Source organism: Nomascus leucogenys, chromosome 4 (assembly GCF_006542625.1).
Source record: "Nomascus leucogenys isolate Asia chromosome 4, Asia_NLE_v1, whole genome shotgun sequence".
NCBI lineage: Eukaryota > Metazoa > Chordata > Mammalia > Primates > Hylobatidae > Nomascus > Nomascus leucogenys.
The window spans coordinates 109,803,123-109,826,174 of record NC_044384.1 but is presented as its reverse complement, the minus strand read 5'-3'; the positions used below and the strand labels follow the sequence as shown (position 1 = coordinate 109,826,174).

Sequence of the window (23,052 nt, the reverse complement as noted above, 5' to 3'; positions counted from 1 at the left end):
TGCAAGCTGGTGTGCCCAGCAGCCCCATTTGTTTCTATCCAGTCATACCCAGGTTTCAAAATCTAACTCAAATACTATCTCTTTATAAATGGTATTATAATCCACCACCTGTGATAGGCACTAAACAAATACTTTAAAGTTCATTCTTTTTTTGAGATGGAGTCTTGCTCTGTCACCCAGGCTGGAATGCAGTGGCGCAATCTTGGCTCACTGCAAGCTCTGCCTCCCGGGTTCATGCCATTCTGCTGCCTCAGCCACCCGAGTAGCTGGGACTACAGGCACCTGCCACCACGCCCAGCTAATTTTTTGTATCTTTAGTAGAGACTGGGTTTCACCGTGTTAGCCAGGATGGTCTCAATCTCCTGACCTCGTGATCCGCACAGCTCGGCCTCCCAAAATGCTGGGATTACAGGTGAGAGCCACCATGCCCGGCCCCTAAAGTTCATTGTTTAGAAAGTAAAGCTTGCACATGAGAAAGAATAATGATTCTTTGATATTAATTCATCAATTTAAGTAGTACGCAGTTCATTCATGGTATTATGATAGATGTTGTGATCGTTAACTTTATTTGTCAAGTTACTCAATAAGTAGGGTACCCAGGCATTTGGTCAAACATTTTTCTCGGTATGGCTGTGATGGTGTTCCTGGATGAGATTAACATCTGAATCGGTACACAGAGGGAAGCAAATGGCCCTCCCTAACATGGGTGAATCTCATCCAATCAAAGACCTGAATACAGTGAAAAGGCTGATTAAGAGGAAACTCCTCCTGCCTGACTGCCTTGAACTGGGGCACAGGTCTTTGCCTTTGAACTGGAACAGAAACACTGTCTCTTCTTCAGTCTCAAGCCCGCCAGCTTTTAGACAGCAACTAAACCATCACAGGCTCTCCTGGATCTCCAGCTTGTCAAGTGCAGATCTTGGGACTTCTCAACCTCTATAATCACGTGAGCCGATTTCTTAAATCTTTATTTCATACACACACACACACACACACACACACACACACACAGAGCTCCTACTGGCTCTGTTTCTCTGGAGAGCCATCATATAGATATTTATTCTTACAACTGAGCCTTTGTTCATATTACACAGCAGTTCTGATAAGCACCTGGAATGTGGGTATTACATGGTACTTAACAAGATTAAATTATTGTTCTTTCTGAGAATTTTTCCAGAAGTATTAGAAAAGACATCCACCCTTTTTCTAGGATTACCCTCTCTGCCAGGAACCATTTAATTACCAAGTGGATGAGAATAGGAGCCTATCTGAGAACAAAGCAGAGTAGATGTAGGCAGAGTAAAGAGATGGCAAGAAAGACATACACGGAGTATCACAGACAGAAATCAAGCCCCTAAATCCAGCTGTATCCACAAGTCTTTGACTTCTCAGTCATGTGAGCAAATAAATTATTTTATAAGTTAATTTGAATTGGGTATTATTGTTTGCAAATAAAGTCTTGACTAATACAATACTTCCCTGTGCGAACTGGGGAGCCTACCACACATGTGCATGAAAAGGCTGTCACCTTGGCTGTATCAAAAGTATTGTTTAAGGTCAAAGGAAGGCTAAAACTTTAACAAAATAAAAAGTACCAACACCAATGTGTCTACTTGCCAAATTGAAGTGGGTGCTACATAGTTCCCATGGACTCTAGTAACTTCTTAATTCATAAGCTATTATATTTATATACTCAATGGAGAGGACGAATTTTCCATTATTAGTATTTCTAAACTTAAAACTACCAGAGTTATCTTCAAAGATCAAACTCCTTGCCAAGGTTCTAGTTTTCCAGAGTTAAGGAGGTTAAATGAATGTGTTACTTACATTTCATTTAAAATTTTTTTTACATTACATCTATTGAGCCTTTACTATATATGCCAGGAAGGCACAATAAGCGTTATATATTTTAATGGCCAATTCATTTCTATGAAGTATGTACCATTACTATTATTGCCCTATTACAATCTTCACTTTAAAGATTAATATGAGATAAAATAATGAGCCTAATAATAACAGTCATGGTGCTAAACACTTGTCAAGAGGGTACTATTTGCCACACACTGTACTGTTTCAAAAGAAGCATCCTATTTAATCTTTAGGATTATCTTCTAAGGTAGGTACTATTATCCCCGTTCTACAGATGAGAAAACTAAGGCTTGGAGACTGAAATGCAGACTCAAGGCTTATATGCTACAACAGAATCAGTCTGAAAGGTTTGAAAACATTCCACATCACATCCAAATAAATTGCATACCATTATCTGAAGTGCATTTCAAGTTGTGTAATCAAAGCTTGAACTCATCTACATTATTTGTTATTGAACTGCCATGTGGTTTACATTTACATTTTCCTCTTTAATTCCTCATCTCTGGAAAAAGTAAAGACTCATACTAAAGGAAATATTTATTCCAGCTCAAATGAGTAACACAGGATCACTGAGTTAACACTTTTTATTTCACAAACTGTTCCAAAACTGGGCAGACTTCGGATATACAGAAATGTGGTTTCAGATTAACAGAGCTTTAAAAAAGCTATTACGAAACTGTGAAGTCCTGTTGGAGTAAATCTGATCCCTACTGTGTGAAGGAGACATCTCAGGTCCTGAAAAATGCTTCTCTACAAGTTTTTACATAGCAGATATCCAAAGCACATATTTTCTTTTTGTTTTTGTTTTTTCTTAAGAGACAGAGCCTTGCTATGCTGCCCAAGCTGGCCTCAAACCCCTGAGCTCAGGCAATCTTCCAGTCTCAGCTTCCCAAATACCTGGGACTACAGGCACGAGCCACTGAATCCAGCTCTCAAAGCATATCCTTTAAATATATTTTGTGCAAAAACTACATATAAGGCATTTTCTTGTCAGAAAGATGCATATAACTATATATGAATGCTTTTAGAAACATAAAATGCACTAAAAACATTAATCCCATTAAAGAAGGGTATAATCTTTTATTGAATTCACATAAGTATAGATCACAGACATACACTCATATATAACAAATGTAACTGAAAAGGTACCTATTGACAGTTTATCACTGAGCAAACTCCACATGACAAAGTTTCAAACAATTGTCTTACTTTGGACATTAAAAGTATTCTTACAGTACATATGAATTATCAGAGCTGTCCCTGAAACCAACTGCAGAAGTGTAAATAGGAAAAAAGAAACAAGAGACTAGCCTAGAAATCAAGCTCCAGTCAGTCAAGACAGGCTCCCCCAGACAGCCAAAGGGTCGACACAGCACCCACACACTTAGTAAAAGGTACCTTCCTCAACCAACTGGAGTGGTTGAGTGCTTCATCTACAGCAACTGGCAATTTCAGTTATTTGGGTTTTCTTTAATGTGAACCGAATATTACATGAGAGAGTTCAAACTCTTAACATTGGCCAAAATCAGAATGTAATTACATCTGATTTCTTTACTATGATCATTAATTTTTTTTAAATGAGAACAGCGGGTCTTAAGAAGTTAAAACAATAGAGGGAAGCATTAAGTCAGGCTGTCATTCTTATAAACCTGCCAAACTGACCCAGACTGCGGCCCAGGCCCTGAAGAAAGCCATGATCAGGTGGGCATATTAATGCATGATACACAATCTAGCACTTGTTTAATCTCACAAAATCTTCTTTAATATTGACATATGGCATACAGTTTTTGGAACTAGCTTTGGTAAAATTGACAGCGTCCCCTCAACTATAAGGTGAGATTTTGGGGTTTTGCATGTTTGCATTAGGTGCTCTCAGCAGTCATCCTGCTGTGTGTTTGCTCTATGAGCACTGGAGTAAAAGAATACAAAACCCCTTCTCCATACTCATTACCTGTTCCGCCACCTCCACCCAACCCCTGAGAAAGTCCTGCTCAGAACTAAACCTAAGTTCTATTCCAAGAGTTTGGAGAAGGGGATTACCTCTATCTCTATTATTTCTGAGTAGAGCCAGGAGAAGTCTCAATTTCATGTGCCAGTAGTCTTGTAATATTGATCTTGAATCATAACCCTCACCCCTTGAGCCATGAACACCTTTAAATCTGCATAACTTCAAAATCATGCTTCTGGCAGAAAACAGATTAAGCTTTAAACGGATGTCCTCGAAGATGAACTGAGATCTTCTGAGTCTTCTGCAGTCTAACAGTTACTGTACCTGTCTCTAAACATTTTTTACAATGAGTACACAAGCATATGTGTATAAACATAAGGACATCAAGACCCTAACCCCATCACCGAACCTAGTTTGACAGAAGCTTCCTGGATAGCCTACACTTCTCTGCATGAATACAACTACATGATACTTACTGGGGAAGTAAGACATCTCGAATGAGAGCCAGAAGATTGCCGTCAGAATCAACACTGGCCTTCTCCTTGCCATCCCCAAACTCCTGGTTCACAAGTAAAGATGTGGTTTCTGAGAGCAACCGCAAGCTAAAGAGTCTCCACTCCACTTGAAAGAAAAAAAAATGTCAAGAATGTGACTCCATGGAGATAGAATGAAAACAGAATGTGTAGCTGATGGAATTCTTGCTGGTGTCATCACACTTACCATTTTGGCTTTGAACCAAGGACACCAAGGGTGGCAGGATATAATCAACAACCTAAAAGAAAGCAAGTCAAAGACTCAGTTAGAATCTCTATGAACACAAAACTGATATCAACCACTATCTATATTTTTTCCACAGACAGAATCCCTAATCAAAGGAGTGAAAAAAAGCAACGGCTAAGTTTATCCTGGATTTAAACTCTCCATGACATTTAATAAACCACCAAGCTCATTTAACCCTAAAAAGGTCCTCAGGTCAAAATGACATTATGAAAATCAAAACAGTAATTTCTCAAAACCTTCACGGTCTATGAAAGGAACTTTAGAATATAATGCAAAATCTAGTCAGCACAGGTTGGCATTAAACTATCAAATTAGTATGTATAAGCTGGTGATCATTACATCAAGTTTAACCTAAACAACAATCAAAATGTCGGGAAAAAAAAAAAAGACACATAGTCCCCATGTTTTATCAAATACATCAAATAACTATGACAAGTTCATCTTGGTTATTTTTAGAAATAGACCCCAAAGATGTAAATCCACTATACGAACCACCCCTGTGAGTTTCTAGTTGTATCAGACAGAGAACAATCAAATATGGTTTAAAACTTCACCCCAAAAAACAACTATTTTCCTCCAAAATACCAAAAAAGAAAGAATTCCTACTCTAGTCTAATGATGGAAACTACTGTTTCATTTGATGAACTATTTTAGTGACAATAAACAAAATTCCCATTGTTTGTGTACTTGTTCTCTCTATACTGATAAAAGAGCAGGAGAATTTGTGCACAGCCAAACGACATCTTGCCGTCCATACCAACAAAACAACGCCCTGCACAGGCAAGAATCTCCATAAATGGTTGGTGGCCCATCAGTATTAACATGTTCTATCTCCACTTGACATAGGAAATTTATATGTGACAGTATATCTCAATATTTTTACAAGGACCCAAAGAACCAGGGGTGTTTTATTCACCCTCTTCCACTAAGTGATGTCACATCATATCACTGAAAGCACAGATATCATGCTTCACCAAGGTACTTTGAGAACTCCAAACTTCTAGTTTTGTCTAAAGAAAAAGCTATGCAAAGGAAAGAAATATATACTGCTATCAATACTACCACATGATCAACAGCTATCTTAAAGGTTGAATAGTGTATATCAGGAGAGGAGTAAGACTGAAACAAATGATCTAAGTGCCCATCTCAAGAAATTTAAAAACAATTAAACATGGCCAAAAAAGCAAGCTTGTCAGAAGACGAATACAGAAAAATCAACAGTATTTATGAGACAGAGTAGGAATGAGGCTTGGCTCCAGCTCATCCCTACTAGAGCATTCTTTCATACATTCCCAGTGATCACAAAACCCACACCAGTACCTCACTGATGCCATAACCACTAACTCCAAGGCTTTAGTCACGCTATATTGTTCCACTGAGCTCTCAAAATGTTTAACCATGCCTTTTACTTAAAGAATTCCAGGAAATGGCCTTAGGAGATCCAAACTATCAAACCAAAGTTGTGGAGTGTCCCACCTCAGGAAGAAATGGCAGCCTTGATGCTGCTGGCCAGACCGCCAGGTGGCCCATTACTCAAGATGACCATTGTAACCAGATATGCTGCCCTGCACACCCTACCCATCATGTGCTTTGCCCAGCCCAGCCTGCATACCCCACCCCTCATATCAATTCCCATGTTTTGCCTAATGAAAAATCCCAACCAGCTCTTTTCAGAGTGTCAGTCAGGGAATTATCCCTCTCTCTCTCTCTCTCTCTCTCTCTCATATGCTGCTTCCCTCATGGCCGGACATAAGCTCCAATGAAGCCTTGTATGGGAGAACTCTGTTGGCCTCATGTCCCATTGCATTGAGAGCCCAAGAACTCACGGTCAGTAACATATTCATTCAGGGCTTGTCTGGGATGACCAGACATGGGGAGCTTTTTTCTTGTCTGTGGAGGGAAGCATGTGAGCCAGCAGGACAGCTGGACGTAACCCCTTCGTGGCTGATGGGAGGCCACCTGAAGTATTGATTCAGTGCTGCTATGACTGGTGAGTTTTTCCTCCAGCCTCCCTGAGACTCCTCACAACCCACCCCAGACAATGCTTTCCCTTCCCTCCTGGTCTTCTATTTGTTGTGTCTTTTTCTTTCTTCTTCCTTTTTCCTTCCCTTCCTTCGCTTTTCATTAACTTAATTGGCTCAGCCTGAAGACACCCGTATGGCACTGATTCAGCCTCAGTAGACATCCATGTGGCACTGGTTCAACCTCAATAGACACCCACGCAGCACAGGCCAAAACGGTCATTCAGTTCAGCTGGTAGGAAACTCTGTCTGGCACTCGAATCTGTAATTTTCTTTAAGTACATTCCCTCCCTTTGCCACACCTTGTGGGAAAGGGAAGGCTGTGGACTTTGTCATCTGTCTATTCAAGCATGCAAGCCTACAGACCCTGGGTGCTATCTTTGTGAAGAGAGGACTGATAGCATGTGGGTCCAGAGTTTGCGTCACTCATGTACTGATCCATTTTTCCTTCTGGTGTGTTTAATTTGATATCTGATTCCCCCATGCAGATTGTCGGGTGGCTTCTTGCGAAGAGAAGAGGATTTACCTATGCTTCCACCATAAAATGGAAAAAAGATGACTTTCTCTTGTAATGCAGCTTGGCCCCCACAGCTATGCTGCAGTGAGCAGAGTCATCAAAAGCTGCTTTGCTCTTACAGAAGCTACACAGAAAGGGAACCCAGAAATCTGGCATGCCAGCAAAAGGTTAAGGATTTCTTACCAGCCAGGCTTCTGACCTGCTTTTCTGTGCACACCAGTTGAGTGAAATGGTAAAGATAATTGTTTGTCTCAAGGTCTATGACCCCTATAAGCCTGCTGTTTGGCAGACTTGTCAGTTACAAATGTTGCTGCAGGTCCTTGAAACAAAAACTGGATGAGGTTTCCCTTTCATCTTATTTTACGTCTTTGGGAGCTTGACCTTATGACCATGGTGGGGTACCCTCTCTTGCTATCTAGCATCCAGAAGGTGGGAATTCCGAGGCTCATGTCAGGTAGCTGGTCTGAAATGACCTGGAGTCTGAGACACATAAGCACACATTCTTTGTCCCAAATGTGCCAAGCCCTTGGGGATGAGTTCTGTCTTAAAAGGTCCCACCCCAAGCGGCTTTTGTCATCTTTTGCTATCTTAAATCTATTTCTGAGAGTAAATTCTTGGTGATCATGGAGATGCCTCCTCTACCCCCTCTCTAGAAATACCACTTGCTTATATTATAAAAACCTGAAAAATTACCATCTGAGCTTTAAAGGGCTTTTGGATTGAGTAGCTATTGAAACTAAGTACATCATTTAAAAAAAGCACTTTTCTTATTCTCAACAATTTTTTAAAAGGTTTAAATTAAAAGAAGCATGCATAAGAATGTCATGGCTAACCTTACAAATTATCTTGAGCAGCTGAAATTCCTAGCAAGCTTGAAAATGGCTACTCTAGTTTCCTTCTGGGAAGACCAATGACAACTGCCTCATGCTGCAGCTCAGTAGCTAAGGCTTTGCCTTTTCACAATGGCTGCCTGGGTTCAATACCTGGCACAGGGAATGAGTACTTTCTGGTTTTATATTTGTGTGACCTTTGCCATTTATTATTTTCCCCTCCATTAACAACTTCTGACTTCCTGTCTTGAATTTTCCTTTCTCTGAGCTACCTTTGAGGCGATTGTAAATCTTATAAAGACTACTTGCCCTAAAAGGTTAGGCAAGGACAATAATTTGTTCAGCAGGAAGTAGCTTCTGAAGATGAGATCTTCGGCCCTTTCTCCTTAAGCATAAAGAAGGTGAAGTTTCTCAGCAGGGAATGAGACAGAGTAGGAATGGGGCTTGGCTTCAGCTCACCCTCACCAGAGCATTCTTTAATACATTCCCACTGATCACAAAACCCACACCACTACCTCACTGATGTCTTACCCACTAATCCCAAGGCTTTAATCATACTCTGTTGTTCTTCTATGCGCCCATAATGTTTAACCATGCCTTTTACTTAAGGATTTCCAAGAACTGGCCTTAGGAGATCCAAAATAAACCAAGGTTGTAGAGTGTTCCACCACAGGAAGGAATGGCAGCCTTGTTGCCACTGGCCAGACCACCAGGTCGCCCATTTCTCAAGATAACATGGCAACCAGTTGTGCTGACCTGCATACCTACCCTTCACATTCTTTGCCCAGCCCAGACTGCATACCCTATCCTATTTATCAATTCCTATGTTTTACCTAATAAAAATTTCCAACCAGCTATTCAGAGAGTCTGTCTGGGAATTCTCTCTCTCTCTCTCTCATGGTGCTTCCTTTATGCCCGGGCATAAGCTCCAATGAAGCCTTGTATGAGAAAACTCTTTTGGCCTCATGTCGATTTCTATTGCACTGAGAGCCCAAGGACCATGGTCAGTAACATTTATATGTACCTACAACAACCAACTGAATAACATAATTCAAAAAATATTCCATTTACAACAGGAATATCGTGATCTTAGCAAGAATATATATATGGATATAAATGTATATGTGCATATATGTGTATGTGTATATGCATATGAATATATTTACAGGTATTACAGTCACTGATGGGCTTCTGGGTTCTAGACCAACATGTAAAGAGCTTTGAAATCATCAAAACCAACCATACAACAAAGAAAAAGCTAAACAAACTAAGAATCAACAACTTTTCTTAGATATGTCAAAGAATTGGAAGTCATAGGGAAACTACCATCCCCAAAACTGGAGGGACAAGCAAATTCAGAAAATCACAGCTTACCAGGAGCAGGAACTGCCACTGGAGCCAGCAACCAGAGCAACATTAAAGGGTGATTGACTGAAACTGTTGGAGATTGAGCATGGACTAGCCTGAGAAATTAAAATCTCCTAGAAGCCCAGCCTTAGGAGAGCCCCCACGCTTCTGCAAATGTTACCATCAGGAGCTCCCCACCAACATCACTTCTCAGGGTGAACTTGGAGAAGAAATCTCCTGGTACTTCAGTAGGGGAAGGGGAAATGTAACCATTTTGAAATATGCCCAGAGCATTGTTTAACAAAGGTCTGGATTCAAGGGAAGCTATTTTACAACAGCCTAACTTAATGGGGTTTTAGCATAACTTAACTTCCCAGGGCAATGGAAATGCCCAACTCCAGGCCCCTCTAGCCTTCTTGTCTCACCTACAGTGGGAGGTTGAGGGCACTGAAAAGCACTTGTGAAGGTCACAGCCTAGTTACTCAGGCTCACTAAAAGAGTAAGACCTAATCACAGGACTACACAACACATTCCTTCCCCCAACACCTTACCACAACATCAACACGGCTTCAGTATAATAACACAGACTAACAAATGACACAGGTGGTATTTAAGACAGAGTTCTTAGGGAAACCCAAAGACAAAAGGAGAGAAAACAACTCAGTTACTAGAGGATATTTTAGTCTCTGAAACCTACAACTACCACAAACAACAAACACTGCCTACCTCCTGGCCTTTGATAAACATAAAACTTCACACTAAAGGCCCATTTACCTAAATTCAGTTCACCTGACACATCATGCTGGAATGAAATTTTCAAAGTGCTAAGAGAAAAAAGCCACCAACCTAGAATTCTGTATACAATGAAATTATCCCTCAAAATTAAAGGAGAAATGAAGACTTTCTCACAGACAAAAATTGAAGAAATTTTTCACCAGCAAACTTGCCTTGTAAGAAATATTTAAAGAAATTCTTCAGAGTGAAGGAAAATTATAGGTCAGGAACGCACAACTACATAAAGAAAGCAAGAACGTTAGAGAAGTGAATAAATGAAGGTAAAACACAGTCTTTAATAAGAAGACTCAGAGAGGCCAATTCTCTGAAAAATAATCTATAATTCCAACACACAAAAAAAATCTAGCCGGGCGCGGTGGCTCACGCCTGTAATCCCAGCACTTTGGGAGGCTGAGGCTGGCGGATCACCTGAGGTCAGGAGTTCGAGACCAGCCTCAACACGGAGAAACCCCGTCTCTACTAAAAATACAAAATTAGCCAGGCATGGTGGTGCATGCCTGTAATCCCAGCTACTCGGAAGGCTGAGGCAGGAGAATTGCTTGAACCTGGGAGGCAGAGGTTGCGGTGAGCCGAGATCACGCCACTGCACTCCAGCCTGGGCAACAAGACTGAAACTCCGTCTAAGAAAAAAAAAAAAAATCTAACAAGGTTTTCAGGAACCCCTCATATCGACTCTGTAGTATACATGGAAAGCAGATCAAGAAGAACAGAAAACTGGCCAGGTGCAGTAGCTCACGCCTGGAAGCCACTTTGGGAGGCTGAGCTGGGCAAATCACTTGAGGTCAGGAGTTGGAGACCAGCCTGGACAACATGATGAAACATCATCTCTACTGAAAATGCAAACTTTAGCCAGGCTTGGTGGCACATGCCTGTAATCCCAGCTACTCAGGAGGCTGAGGTGCGAGAATCACTTGAACCTGGGAGGCAGAGGTTGCAATGAGCTGAGATCGTGCCACTGCACTCCAGCCTAGGCGACAGAGCAAGATACCGTCTCAACAACAACAAAAAAAGAATAACAGAAAACTTCCAAGAAAGCTTGGGAAAAGGATGGCTAACTCTTAACAAGTTTCCACATTTACTATGATGGAAATAAAATGGTATAAGCACAGGGCTTGACAAGATCAATGGAATAGAATAGAGAGTCTAGAAACAGACATATATGGGAACTTGGAAGTGCCAGAGAGAGTACTACCTACAAGGGTGTATTAGTCCATTCTCATGCTGCTATAAGGAAATATCCAAGACTGCGTAATTTATAAACGAAAAGAGGTTTAACTGACTCACAGTTCCGCATTGCTTGGGAGGCCTCAGGAAAATTACAATCATGGCAGAAGGCAAAGAAGAAGCAAGCACCTTCTTCACAGGGTGGCAGGATGGAGTGAGTGCCGAGCAAAGGAGGAAAAGCCCCTTATACAACCATCAGATCTCATGAGAACTCACTCACTATCACAACAACAGCATGAGGGTAGCTGCCCCCGTGATTCAATTACCTCCCACCGGGGACGCAGAGGCACATAGGGATTATGGGAACCACAATTCAGGATGAGATTTGGGCAGGAACACAGCCAAACCATATCAAAGGGAAATTTAAGAAAATAATATGATATAAATCATATAATACATCATATAAATAGCATATAAATCCCACAGGTTATTTTCTCTCTCTAAATGATTTAGGGAAATTTGTGTGACTGATACATCCAAACATTTACACAAACATTGTATGTAGACCCACATTAGATATATATAGAGAAAGACACACACAAACATGAAAGTAACTATTTAGATGAGCTGACACAGTATGTAGGTAAAGGGATTTTGTCACTGCCACTATCAAAACTTAATAGCTACTAAGGGCTAGGAAAAAAAAGACTCAATTTATAAATATGTATATACACAAATATAAAATAACCAACAGTACATAAATAGGGATATGTAGAAAAGCCAGGGTTTCTTAGAAGAGGAAGGAAGTACATGTTATTGTCATTGCTGTTGCCTTTGTGTTTAATCACTAGAAACAAATAGTTACTAAGAGTTCAATTTAGATGCCTAAATTAGAGCCATGTGATGACTTGGGTCTTTTGTGTGTGTGTGTGTGTGAGATATTTAGAGTAACTTACTTTTACTTTAATTTGAAAATGTACAGATGAAAATTAAAACAGTCATCTGGATAATAATCTAGAGGATACCAGACAAAGATAAGAAAGTAACTTGAAATTAAAGAAAAGATTTGCTCAAGATGACATAGCAAAAGTTCTAGCCTCAGCCTCTGGCCCCAAATCCCTGGAGGTCACACTCAGAGGAGGACTACCGTAAAATAAGAGAGAACGGCTCCAAGGGTACTCAAAGTGAGGTGGCAGAGCTGGGCAAGAACAGAAAGGAGCTCTAGGAAACACAGTTAAGTATGACTACCTGGGCCCAGCATCAGGAAAAATGTCTTCTTTTTAAAAAAATATTTTTATATTTCAATACATGTAGTTTTCTAAAGAACTGTATGCATTTTACTTATTTTCTGCATTTAAAAACATCATTCTGGGGCTGGGCACAGTGGCTCATGCCTATAATCCCAGCACTTTGGGAGTGTGAGGTGGGAGGACAGCTTGAGCCCAGGAATTTGAGGTTACAGTGAGCTATGAGTGCACCACTGCACTCCAGCCTGGGCGACAAAAGCAAGACTCTGCCTAAAAATATTATTTAGGCTGGGTGCAGTGGTTCATGCCTGTAATCCCAGCACTTTGGGAGGCCAAGGTGGGCAGATCATGAGGTCAAGAGATCGAGACCATCCTGGCCAACATGGTGAAACCCTTTCTCTATTAAAAATACAAAAATTAGCTGGGTATGGTGGCACATGCCTGTAGTCCCAGCTACTCAGGAGGCTGAGGCAGGAGAATCACTTGAACCCGGGAGGCGGAGGTTGCCATGTGCCAAGATCATACCACTGCACTCCAGCCTGGCGACAGAGAGAGACTCCATCTCAAAAAAAAAAAAAAATAATAATTAAACAAATTTAAATAATAAATAATAAAATCATCATTCTGAGAATGCATCAATAGGCCTCATCAGACTACCAAAGGCTTCCAAGATACAAAGATCTTTAAGGCACAAGGTTAAATTTCCTTAAGTGTACTCAGAATGGGGCAGCAGAAACTCAATGAAATAAAGTCATGAACAAATCAGTGTCCAATGTCAAGAAAACCACTCTGCTGGGTTGACTAGATTCCTGTGCCTTCCCATATAAGGACATAAGGGTGAGGCACCTGTGCAATATTTCTAGCCAATCCCCATGTCTTGAAAAAAGACTAATTTCACCAAAGGAAAAACATCTTTCTAACAAAAGGGTCATCAAGATAAAGACACTTCCAAATAAGAACTCCTGATCAGGGTGTTTCAAATGCTAACCAAACACCCCTGAAGGGTATATTCCTGATAATGTACTTGACAGGTAAACCATCCTTCCCACCAGCTCCCAAGCACATGTTGAGGCTGGGACAGCCCAAGCAAGGCTCCTTTCTTATCTCTCCCACAGGGGCTGGGGGAATGGGTGGACTCTCAACCCGAAGCTAAGTTGAAGGGAAGTGGACATAAATGTGCTTCTTTCTGCCTACAACACCCACTCCCCACCCAGAAGTTAACATCTACTTGCCTTCAAGACTTAGGTCAAGAACTTCCTCCTCTTAAAATCATCTCCTGATTCTGTCAGACTAAATAGGGCTCCCAGCATGCACAGTGTACACCTCCAATAAAGCACTCTTCAAACTGTGCTCCAATATTGGTCATCCCCTCCATCCTCATCCCACCCCCTCCCCTAACACCACAGAGGAGCCATTCAGAGTAGGACCTGAATCTGGCTCACTACTTTCTCAAAGATGGTATAGCCAAGCATGGTGGCTCACACCTGTAGTCTCAGCTACTTAGGAGGCCGAGGTGGGAGAATCGCTTGAGCCCAGGAGTTTGAGACCAGCCTGATCCACATAGTGGAACCCCCATCCCTAAAAAATGAATAAACAAACAAATAGATGGTTTATCAAAGGCACTTACTAAGAATATATGAGTAAACCAAATAGCTAAAAAGTTTTATTGGGGCCACTTTTTACATTACTGCTATAACTCTATTCATACTATTTTTGTATAAATAAGGTATTTTTTAAAAGATTTGAACTTATAAAAGTATTTGTTTGTGGTACAGAATGTCAGTTTCTTTAGAACAAAACAAAACAAAACTAATTTGCTTTTGTATCCTAGTTATCAGCTGAGGTCACCCTAAACATCGAGTTTCAAATAAAACCGTCAGCCCTGCATGCTATTAAGCAATTTAGTGTCCTTTCTAAGATTTCTGGGAATTTGCAGAGGTTTATTTACTTTCCCATGATTCACTGTCAACTCTGAGTTTCTACCTCACTTATCTGCTTTTTAGCTTCTCCTAACTGCTATTTGCTTCCGGAAGACTGAATATACTGGTGGTAGCCAGACTATATATGACAATAGAACTCTAACCCACAACCTCTACAGGAACCAATAGGGAAGCCAAAACCACAACCTCTGTAGCAATTAGCCTGGGATGGTTAGGATTTAGTCAATAACTGTCAGCTTCAGTATTTTTTGTACTCTTCCAACTTAGGGCCGACTAGAGAAAGCCAAAAATGTTCCCCGAACCAGTCACATAGGATGTCCTGCTTCTAATGATCCCACTTCCAGTTTCCCCTGCCAAATAGCCTCCAATCAGGGCACACCTGAAGTCTTCCCTCTCCCACTCCCCTCCTTGCCTTTAAGTCTCTGCCAAATGGTAGTGATGTTGGCCAACTTCTTTGCTATAGCAACTCTGAAAAAACAACCTGTTTGTTTTCATTTGGTTGGTCTTTGTTGATTTCTACCCACCAGTGTAAGTCATAGAACATAGCCCCTTTTTATTAAATTCAGAAGACTCACAAATTCTTGGTATGTATACCAGACTTTATTGAGAGTCTGGAGTAATGGAGGTTTATAGCAGCAACACCAACAATTTAAAATTGAAGTATATCTGTTTTTAATCATCTTCAATCACTTGCAACTTTAACTTTTCTCACAGACCTTCTTCCTTCACAAGCTCTGGGTTCCTGTCCTGCTGCCTAACTTTTTGGCTTCTAGGCAGTCCTCCTCTTTGTTTCTGCCTCCTTTCCTCTTTTCTTAGCTCTCCCACCAACCAATACATTTTTATTTCTTATGCAGACAAATTGTAGCTACTCTGCTACCCCTATCCCATTTCTTCATCCAGGGTTCTAGGCCACTCCCCAATCCTACCTACGAAAGAAACAGAAGCTCAATACAGACCATCCACGGCCTCATAGTTATAGAAAGGCCAGGCATATGTTTCCAGGTAACAGCTTTTCTGTCTTCAACCAAACCACCTTTCCAGGACAGAGCACCTACATGCAAAAGGGAGGTTCTTCCCTCATAATCCAAGCTCATAATGTTACAGCAGGTAGTCAGGCAGACATGAGCAGGGCAGGAGAGGGCACCCCACCCCAACCAGGAACATCAGGCAACATCAGGTGATAGGCGGTTAACTGTCTCTCTAAAATTATTGGTCACAGTCAGTGCTAGGGAAAGGCAGTCTCCCTAGATAGAAACACCTGAAACTAGTGATCAGAAGCTTCCTCGTAAGATCTAAAGAGTTAGGTGACTGGGCTCATCAGCAAGTGCACTAAGAGGCAAAATGGCAGAGTTTGGTATATGACCTTCTAGGAACATTCTAGTGGTAAAGAAAGAACTGCCTCAAGTGAGCATGTGTACAACTCCAGTAAACACAGTGCGCATGCGGCCCCTCCCAAGTTCTGGAGGCCCCTGCACATGTGGACAACCCGCCCCAAGGGAAGCATCAGGGGAAAAGAGATGCAGACCCCAGAAGCGTGCCAACATATAAAGCCCCAAGTCCAAGGTCAAACCACAAACTTGAATCTCTCAAGTTGCCCACTTGGCCCTCCTCCAACTGTACTTTACTTCCTTTTGTTCCTGCTATAAAACTTTTAAATAAACTTTCACTCCTGCTCTAAAACTTGCCTTGAGTCTGCCTATGCCCCTGAGTCAAATTCTTTCTTCTGAGGAGGCAAGAACTGAAACTGTTGCAGACCCATACAGATTTGCCACCACTAACAATACCTCCCCCAAAGATAGGAAATTCTCTCTTCCAAATATCATTTTAAACAGTATTATCTATTTATTTATTTCATTTAACATCCATTGATTTTTATCTAAAGTAGTGGCTAAATTGTCTTAGGACCTGAGAAATTTCAAACCCGATAACACACCAACACAAAGAATGAGTTAATACTACACTTACTGATTAATCATGTTACAGGATGTTTGGAGAGTGCAGTCTGATACATGATGAACCTCAATCTGCATTTTGAGAAGTCAAATTAAAACTGTACACTTTAATGACAACCCAACACCAAACAGCAACAATGCAGCAAGACAATAAAGAACAACAACAAAAAAGGACAAAGCCCTAAAAATTATCTTCATCAAATCACTTCTAATTCATAGTGAGAAAACCATAACGACACAATCTGACACAGTATATGACAGCAAACATGTTCTAAACCTTTGAATGGGCATGGCTTTGCTCACTGGTACGGGGTCACCTTATTAAAAAGAGACTGAATCATTGAGACAATAGACAATGAGTACCTTTTTGCTGCTGTGGAGTTGGATAATTTGTTCGCCAATGTTCTGCCCTTCCAGAATCTTCCACAGAATTTATACATATACATTACATATTTATATATACTACTATATGCTACATATTTTATGACATATATAATATATATTTAATGGTATTAAAATAAATACCATTGCACCCTAATTAATCTCCTCTGTACCAGTGATCTCTATTATAAAATTCCATCAGTCATTATTTATTTTAGTGTAGGGATAATATATGGAATAATCCAAGGAATTTTAATAATTAATACTAGTAATATTGATTTCTTAAAGACAGTCACTTGTGCTAAAGTTAATTTGACAATGTGTTCTGAAAGCAGAGACCTACTGAACTTTTTGAAAATGGAAATCCCCAAGTCTGGTGACTTTTATTTCTTTGCTCAAAAACTAGGACCCCCAACCATTTTTTTAAAAATGTGTGAACATATATGCACATTAGCTTCTGTGTATGTCAGTTTCTCTGCATGTTAATGATTCTCAATGGTATGTCCCAAATGAAATGAATGTCTGTGACTTAGGAATGCTAAGACAGATCTGGGACATTTAAGCTAAATAATAGTAAATGCATTTGAAATTCATAAATAACACTTGGCATCACTAAACCTTATTTTACTTGTTCTTAAAGTTATTGTTGCCCAAGATAATGCTTTGTTTAAATCTTCTTTACAATATTAAACAGCTATAAAAATGTTAAGGAATTCCCATGGCCACATTAGGTTGGTAACAACACTATTGGGAAGACTGTGTTGAAACAGGCATTCTCATGCATTGCTAGTGAGAAAGAAAAATGGTAAAAGCCTATATAAGGGATTCTGGCAGTATCTAACAGAAGTACAAGTGCATTTACTCTTTGATCCCAAAATCACCCTTCTAGCGATTAAACCGGTAAATTGCAATTTACCCTGAAGATACACCTACAACAATAGGAAACTAAATATGAACAAGGTTATTTATTGCTCATTATTACAAATATTAGCAACTGCCAAACATTGGTAGAATACTAAACTTGTCTTAATAAAGAGTGAGAAAAATCTCTAAGAACTGATATGGAGTAATTTCTAACACTCATTATTAAATGAAAAGGCAAAATGCAAAAGAACATATATAGTATGTTACATTCAGTATAAGAAGGAAAAATAAGAAAACATATGCCCGCTTTACAGAAAGAAATATTAAAAGGACAAACCAGAAAACAATGAAGCTGTTTATCTACAAGAGTAAGGAGAGTATGATGGAATGGCAATGGAGTAGAAGGGATATATATTTCAGGGAAGGGAGTAACACTGCTCTGAATATATCTTTTTCTATAGTTTTGACTTTTTTGGAAGCACAATCATGCTATACATATTTTAAAAATTAGAAACAACAAAAGAGGAAGGAGAAAAAGAAAACCTAAAATTGAAAGCAAATGGAGACAAATCAACTGTACTTCAAACGAATATTATAACCACACTAGAGTGGGGAAGGGAGCTGATCCAAGTACCTTATGAACACAGTATTGACTATATACTCCCAGTGTTGCTTGGAGATGAGAAGAGGTTGGGAATGCAAGGAATTCTGCAAACAAATCGTGACCTCATTTGGTTTGTTTTGGTATTGGTTTCAGTGAAGCAATTCCATAACAATTTATTACAGGATTAAGCAAATGAGAAAATGTGCTGATGATGCTGGAAGCCAAAACTTCCACAAAGGGACACACAAATATAGAATGGGTAATGGCAAGAAAGAACTGTGTAGGGGACTGGATACGAAGATAGCAGTGTGAACTCATGATTTCAAATATGTATGTGTGTGCAGATAGGCACGTGTATGTAAGTATGTATAGCTGTCCCTCAGTATCCACAGGGGACTGGGTCCAGGGAGAGAACAATGTGTCAACACATAATTGAGTAGGAGCATCATAGGGACTGTTACGGAGGGAGGTATAGAAAGCTATGGACCCCAGAGCAGGGAGGGACATACTCTGTTGGGTGGGTAGAGGGGAGTCTCACAGAAATTACTTTTGAACAGGGCCTAGAGAGAAAAGGAGGACGGGATAGGACAGACAATCTGACTTGGGGGATGGGAAGTCTAGGTTCACATAAGGAATGCTGAGTATAGTTGGGCCTCAGTATTTGAGAGAGATTGGTTCCAGAATCCCCTTCCCTATACCAAAATCCCCTTAAGTCCCTTATATAAAATGGCATTAGTATTTGCATATAAACTACACACAACCTCCCATATACCTTAAATCATCTCTAGGTGACTTATAATATCTAATGCAATGTAAGTGCCAGCTAAATAGTTGTTATACTCTATTTTTTAAATCTGTATTATTTTTATTGTTGTATTATCATTTTTCATCTTTTTTCAAACATGTTTTATCTGCTGTTGGTTGAATCCAAGGATGTGGAACCTGTGGATGTGGAGGACCAAACCGTCTGTGACTATATGGTACGTATGTGTGTTCATATGCATATGTGTTAGTCTACTCAGGCTGCTATATATAATAAATGCCTTAGACTGCAAAATTTAATAATAGAAATGTGTTTCTCACAGTTTAGGAGGCTGAGAAGTCCAAGATCATGGTGCCAGCAGGTTCAATGTCTGGTGAGGGCTGCTTCCAAGATGGCATTCTTTAGCTGTCTCCTCACATGGCAGAAGTACAAAGGCCAAACCAACTCCCTCAAGTTCTTTTAAAGGACACTAATTCCATTCATGAGAGGGGAACCCTCATGATCTAATCATCTCCTGAAGGCCCCACCTCTTAATACTATGACATTGGGGATTAAGTTTCAATATATGAAGTTTGAGGATACATTCGGACCATCACAATGCATATACGTGCTTATATTTCCTAACTGTTTCTTGGAAGGGCTAGAAGCTAAGGTGTCCCAAAAGAGAAGAGCACACTTCATGCCCCATCTTCGCCTCTAATGCCATTTCCCAATAAAGAAAACCAGGGCTCCTCAGAGAAATGACTAATTTCATAGCTAGCGCAGAGTAGTAACAAACTGAGGAAAAAATATTTTGTTGTAACATAAAATGAGGTAGCATTCAAAAAAGAATAGCGTATGTCACAAAGACACTTGAAAGAAGCCAACTTGAAAAGGCTTGCACTAGCCAAATCTGGAAAATATCAGCACCAAAATAATATAGTAATGAAGTCATTGATAAAAACAGGAATCTGTGGTAGACTGAATGATGCCTGCCCAAAGATGGCCATGTCCTGTGTGGGCGGCAAGCCATCCAGGTGCCAAGGCAACAGACCGAGGGCACGAGCTGTTCCAGTATAATAAAATATATAAAACAAGAGTTATACTAGATCGAGATCATAGCATGATTATATATGAATATCATTAATCATTAGTTTGTAGCAATTACTCTTTATTCCAATATTATAATAATCCTCGCTCTATAATCATAACCTAGGAAAAACCAGGCCATACAGAGATAGGAGCTGAGGGGACATAGTGAGAAGTGACCAGAAGACAAGAGTGCGAGCCTTCTGTTATGCCCGGACAGGGCCACCAGAGGGCTCCTTGGTCTAGCGGTAACACCAGTGTCTGGGAAGATGCCCGTTGCCAAGACGACTGTGGTCTAGCGGTAGCCTCAGTGTCAAGGAAAAACACCCGCTACTTAGCAGACCTGAAAGGGAGTCTCCCTTTCCCCGGGGGAGTTTAGAGAAGACTCTACTCCTCCACCTCTTGTAGAGGGCCTGACATCAGTCAGGCCCGCCGGCAGTTATCCGGAGGCCTAACCGTCTCCCTGTGATGCTGTGCTTCAGTGGTCACACTCCTAGTCCACCTTCATGTTCTATCCTGTACACCTGGCTCTGCCTTTTAGATAATAGTAGCAAAATTAGTGAAAGTACTAAAAGTCTCTTGATATGCAGAAATAATGGTGTAAGCTGTCTCTCTCTCTCCCTCTCTCTCTCTCTCTGCCTTGGCTGCCAGGCAGAGAAGGGCCCCCCGTCCAGTGGACACGTGACCCACGTGACCTTACCTATCATTGGAAATGACTCACACTCTTTACCCTGCCTCTTTTGCTTTGTATCCAATAAATAACAGCGCAGCCAGACATTCGGGGCCACTACCTATCTCCGCATCTTGGTGGTAGTGGTCCCCCGGGCCCAGCTGTCTTTTCTCTCTTTGTCTTGTGTCTTTAGTTCTACAATCTCTCGCCTCTGCACACAGGGAGAAAAACCCACCGGCCCTGTGGGGCTGGTCCCTATAGTCCAGATCTCCAGAACCTTCAAATTTGTTATTTACATAGCAAAAGGGAATTTGCAGATGAGGTTAAGTTAAGGATCTTGAGAGGAGAGAGTTATCTTGGATTATTCAGGTGGGTCCAATATAATAATAAGGATCCTTGAAGGGTGACAGGATGGTCAGATTCAGAGAAGATGTAAGAAGATGCTGCTCTGCTGGCTCTGAAGATGGAATAAGAGGCCACAAGCCTAAGAATCCAGGTGGCCTCAAGAAGCTGGAAAAGGCAAGGAAGCAGATCCTTCCCTTAGAGCCTCTGGAAGGAACACAGCCATACTGACACCTTCATTTTAACCCCAAAACTCATTTCAAGCTTCTGACTCTCCGGAACTGTAAGATAGTAAATTTGTGTTGTGTTAAACCAATAAGTTTGTGGTGATTTGTTACAGCAGCAATAGAAAACTAATAGAGTATGAATCCACACCAATAAAAGATAGATAGAGATGCTTATTCATATCATTTAACTTTAAATATACATATACAGTCATGGATGGCATAATGACGCTTTGGTCAGCAACAGAGCACATGTATGATGACGGTCCCATAAGATTATGATGGAGCTGAAAAATTCCTATTGCTTACTGACAATGTCTTGATGATCCTGATCTTGTGTAAGCCCAGGCTAATTGTGTGTGTGTTTGTCTTCATTTTTAACAAAAAAGTTTAGAAAGGACAAAAAAAATAATTAAAAATTTCAAAAATAGAAAAAAGCTTAGGAAATAAGGATATAAAGAAAATATTTTTGTACAACTGTACAACGTGTTTTAAAATGTTATTACAAAAGAGTCAAAAAGTTTTTAGAAATTTATAAAGTAAAAATGTTACAGTAAGATACAGAGAATTTAATATTGAAGAAAGAAAAATACACTTTTTTTCTACAGGCATCCATCACCATGCCCAGTTAATTGTTTTTTTAATTTTTTGTAGGCATAGAGTCTCGCTATGTTGCCCAGGTTGGTCTTTGAACTCCTGGTCTCAAGTGGTTCTCCTGCCTTGGTCTCACAAAGTGCTAAGATTACAGGTGAAGGTGTGAGCCTCTGTGCCCGACCAAAAAATATTTTTTAATAAATTTAATGTAACTTAAGTGAACACTGTTGATCATGTCTGCAGTAGTGTATAGTAACGTCCTAGGCCTTCAGATTCACTCACCACTCACTACTGACTCACCCAAAGCAACTCCAGTCCTGCAAGCTCCACTCATAGTAAGTATCTTATAAAGGTATAACATTTATCTTTATACGGTATTTTCACCACATCTTTTATTGGTATACTCACCATTTGTTACAATTACCTACAATATTCAGTGCAGTAACATGCTGTACAGGTTTGTAGCCTAGAAGCAACAGGCTATACCATGTAGCCTAGGTGTGTAATGGGCTACACCATCTAGGTTGGTGTAAGTACATTCTATGGTGTTTGCACAACAAAAAATCACTACCAACAAGGCATTTTTCAGAATGTATCTCCATCTTTAAGCAAGGCATGACTGATACATACAAGTTGAACATTCCTAATCCAAAAATCTAAAATCTGAAATGCTCTAAAATTTGAAACTTTTTTTTCTCTTTTTTAGAAATGGGGTTATGACTACGTTGCCCAAGCGGGCCTTGAACTCCTAGGCTCCAGTTATTCTCCCACCTCAGCCTCCCAAGTAGCTGCGACTACAGAAGCTCGCCACCATGCCCAGCTTGAAACTTTCTGAGCACCAGCATGACACTCGGAGGCAATGCTCATTAAAGTATTTCAGATTTTCAGATTAGGGATGCTCAACCAATAAGGATAATGCAAATATTCCAAAAATTCAAATATTTCAAAATTCCCAAAACATCCAAAATCTGAAGCACTTCTGGTCCCAAGTGTTTCAGATAAGGGATAATCAACCTGTATATAGGCTTACCTTTACCAAGTTCTAAACCTTTTTTCATATTTATGTAAATTTTTAATTCACAAATAAGATAAAGATGTACTTATCCTAAGTATACAACTCAGATAATTTTCA

At 40.3% G+C, this 23,052-nt stretch overlaps 1 protein-coding gene across 1 annotated transcript in view; it reads right to left on the bottom strand.

Moving 5' to 3' along the window:
- The window catches only part of ULK4 (unc-51 like kinase 4), a 718,037-nt gene that overhangs the window by 422,792 nt on the left and 272,193 nt on the right, over positions 1-23,052 (bottom strand). Inside the window, exons 28-29 of the mRNA XM_030812066.1 lie at positions 4,538-4,589; positions 4,294-4,438 (exon numbers count right to left, since the gene is read on the bottom strand). Coding sequence (XP_030667926.1) covers positions 4,294-4,438; positions 4,538-4,589 — 197 coding nt within the window. The remainder of the gene's footprint in view (positions 1-4,293; positions 4,439-4,537; positions 4,590-23,052) is intronic.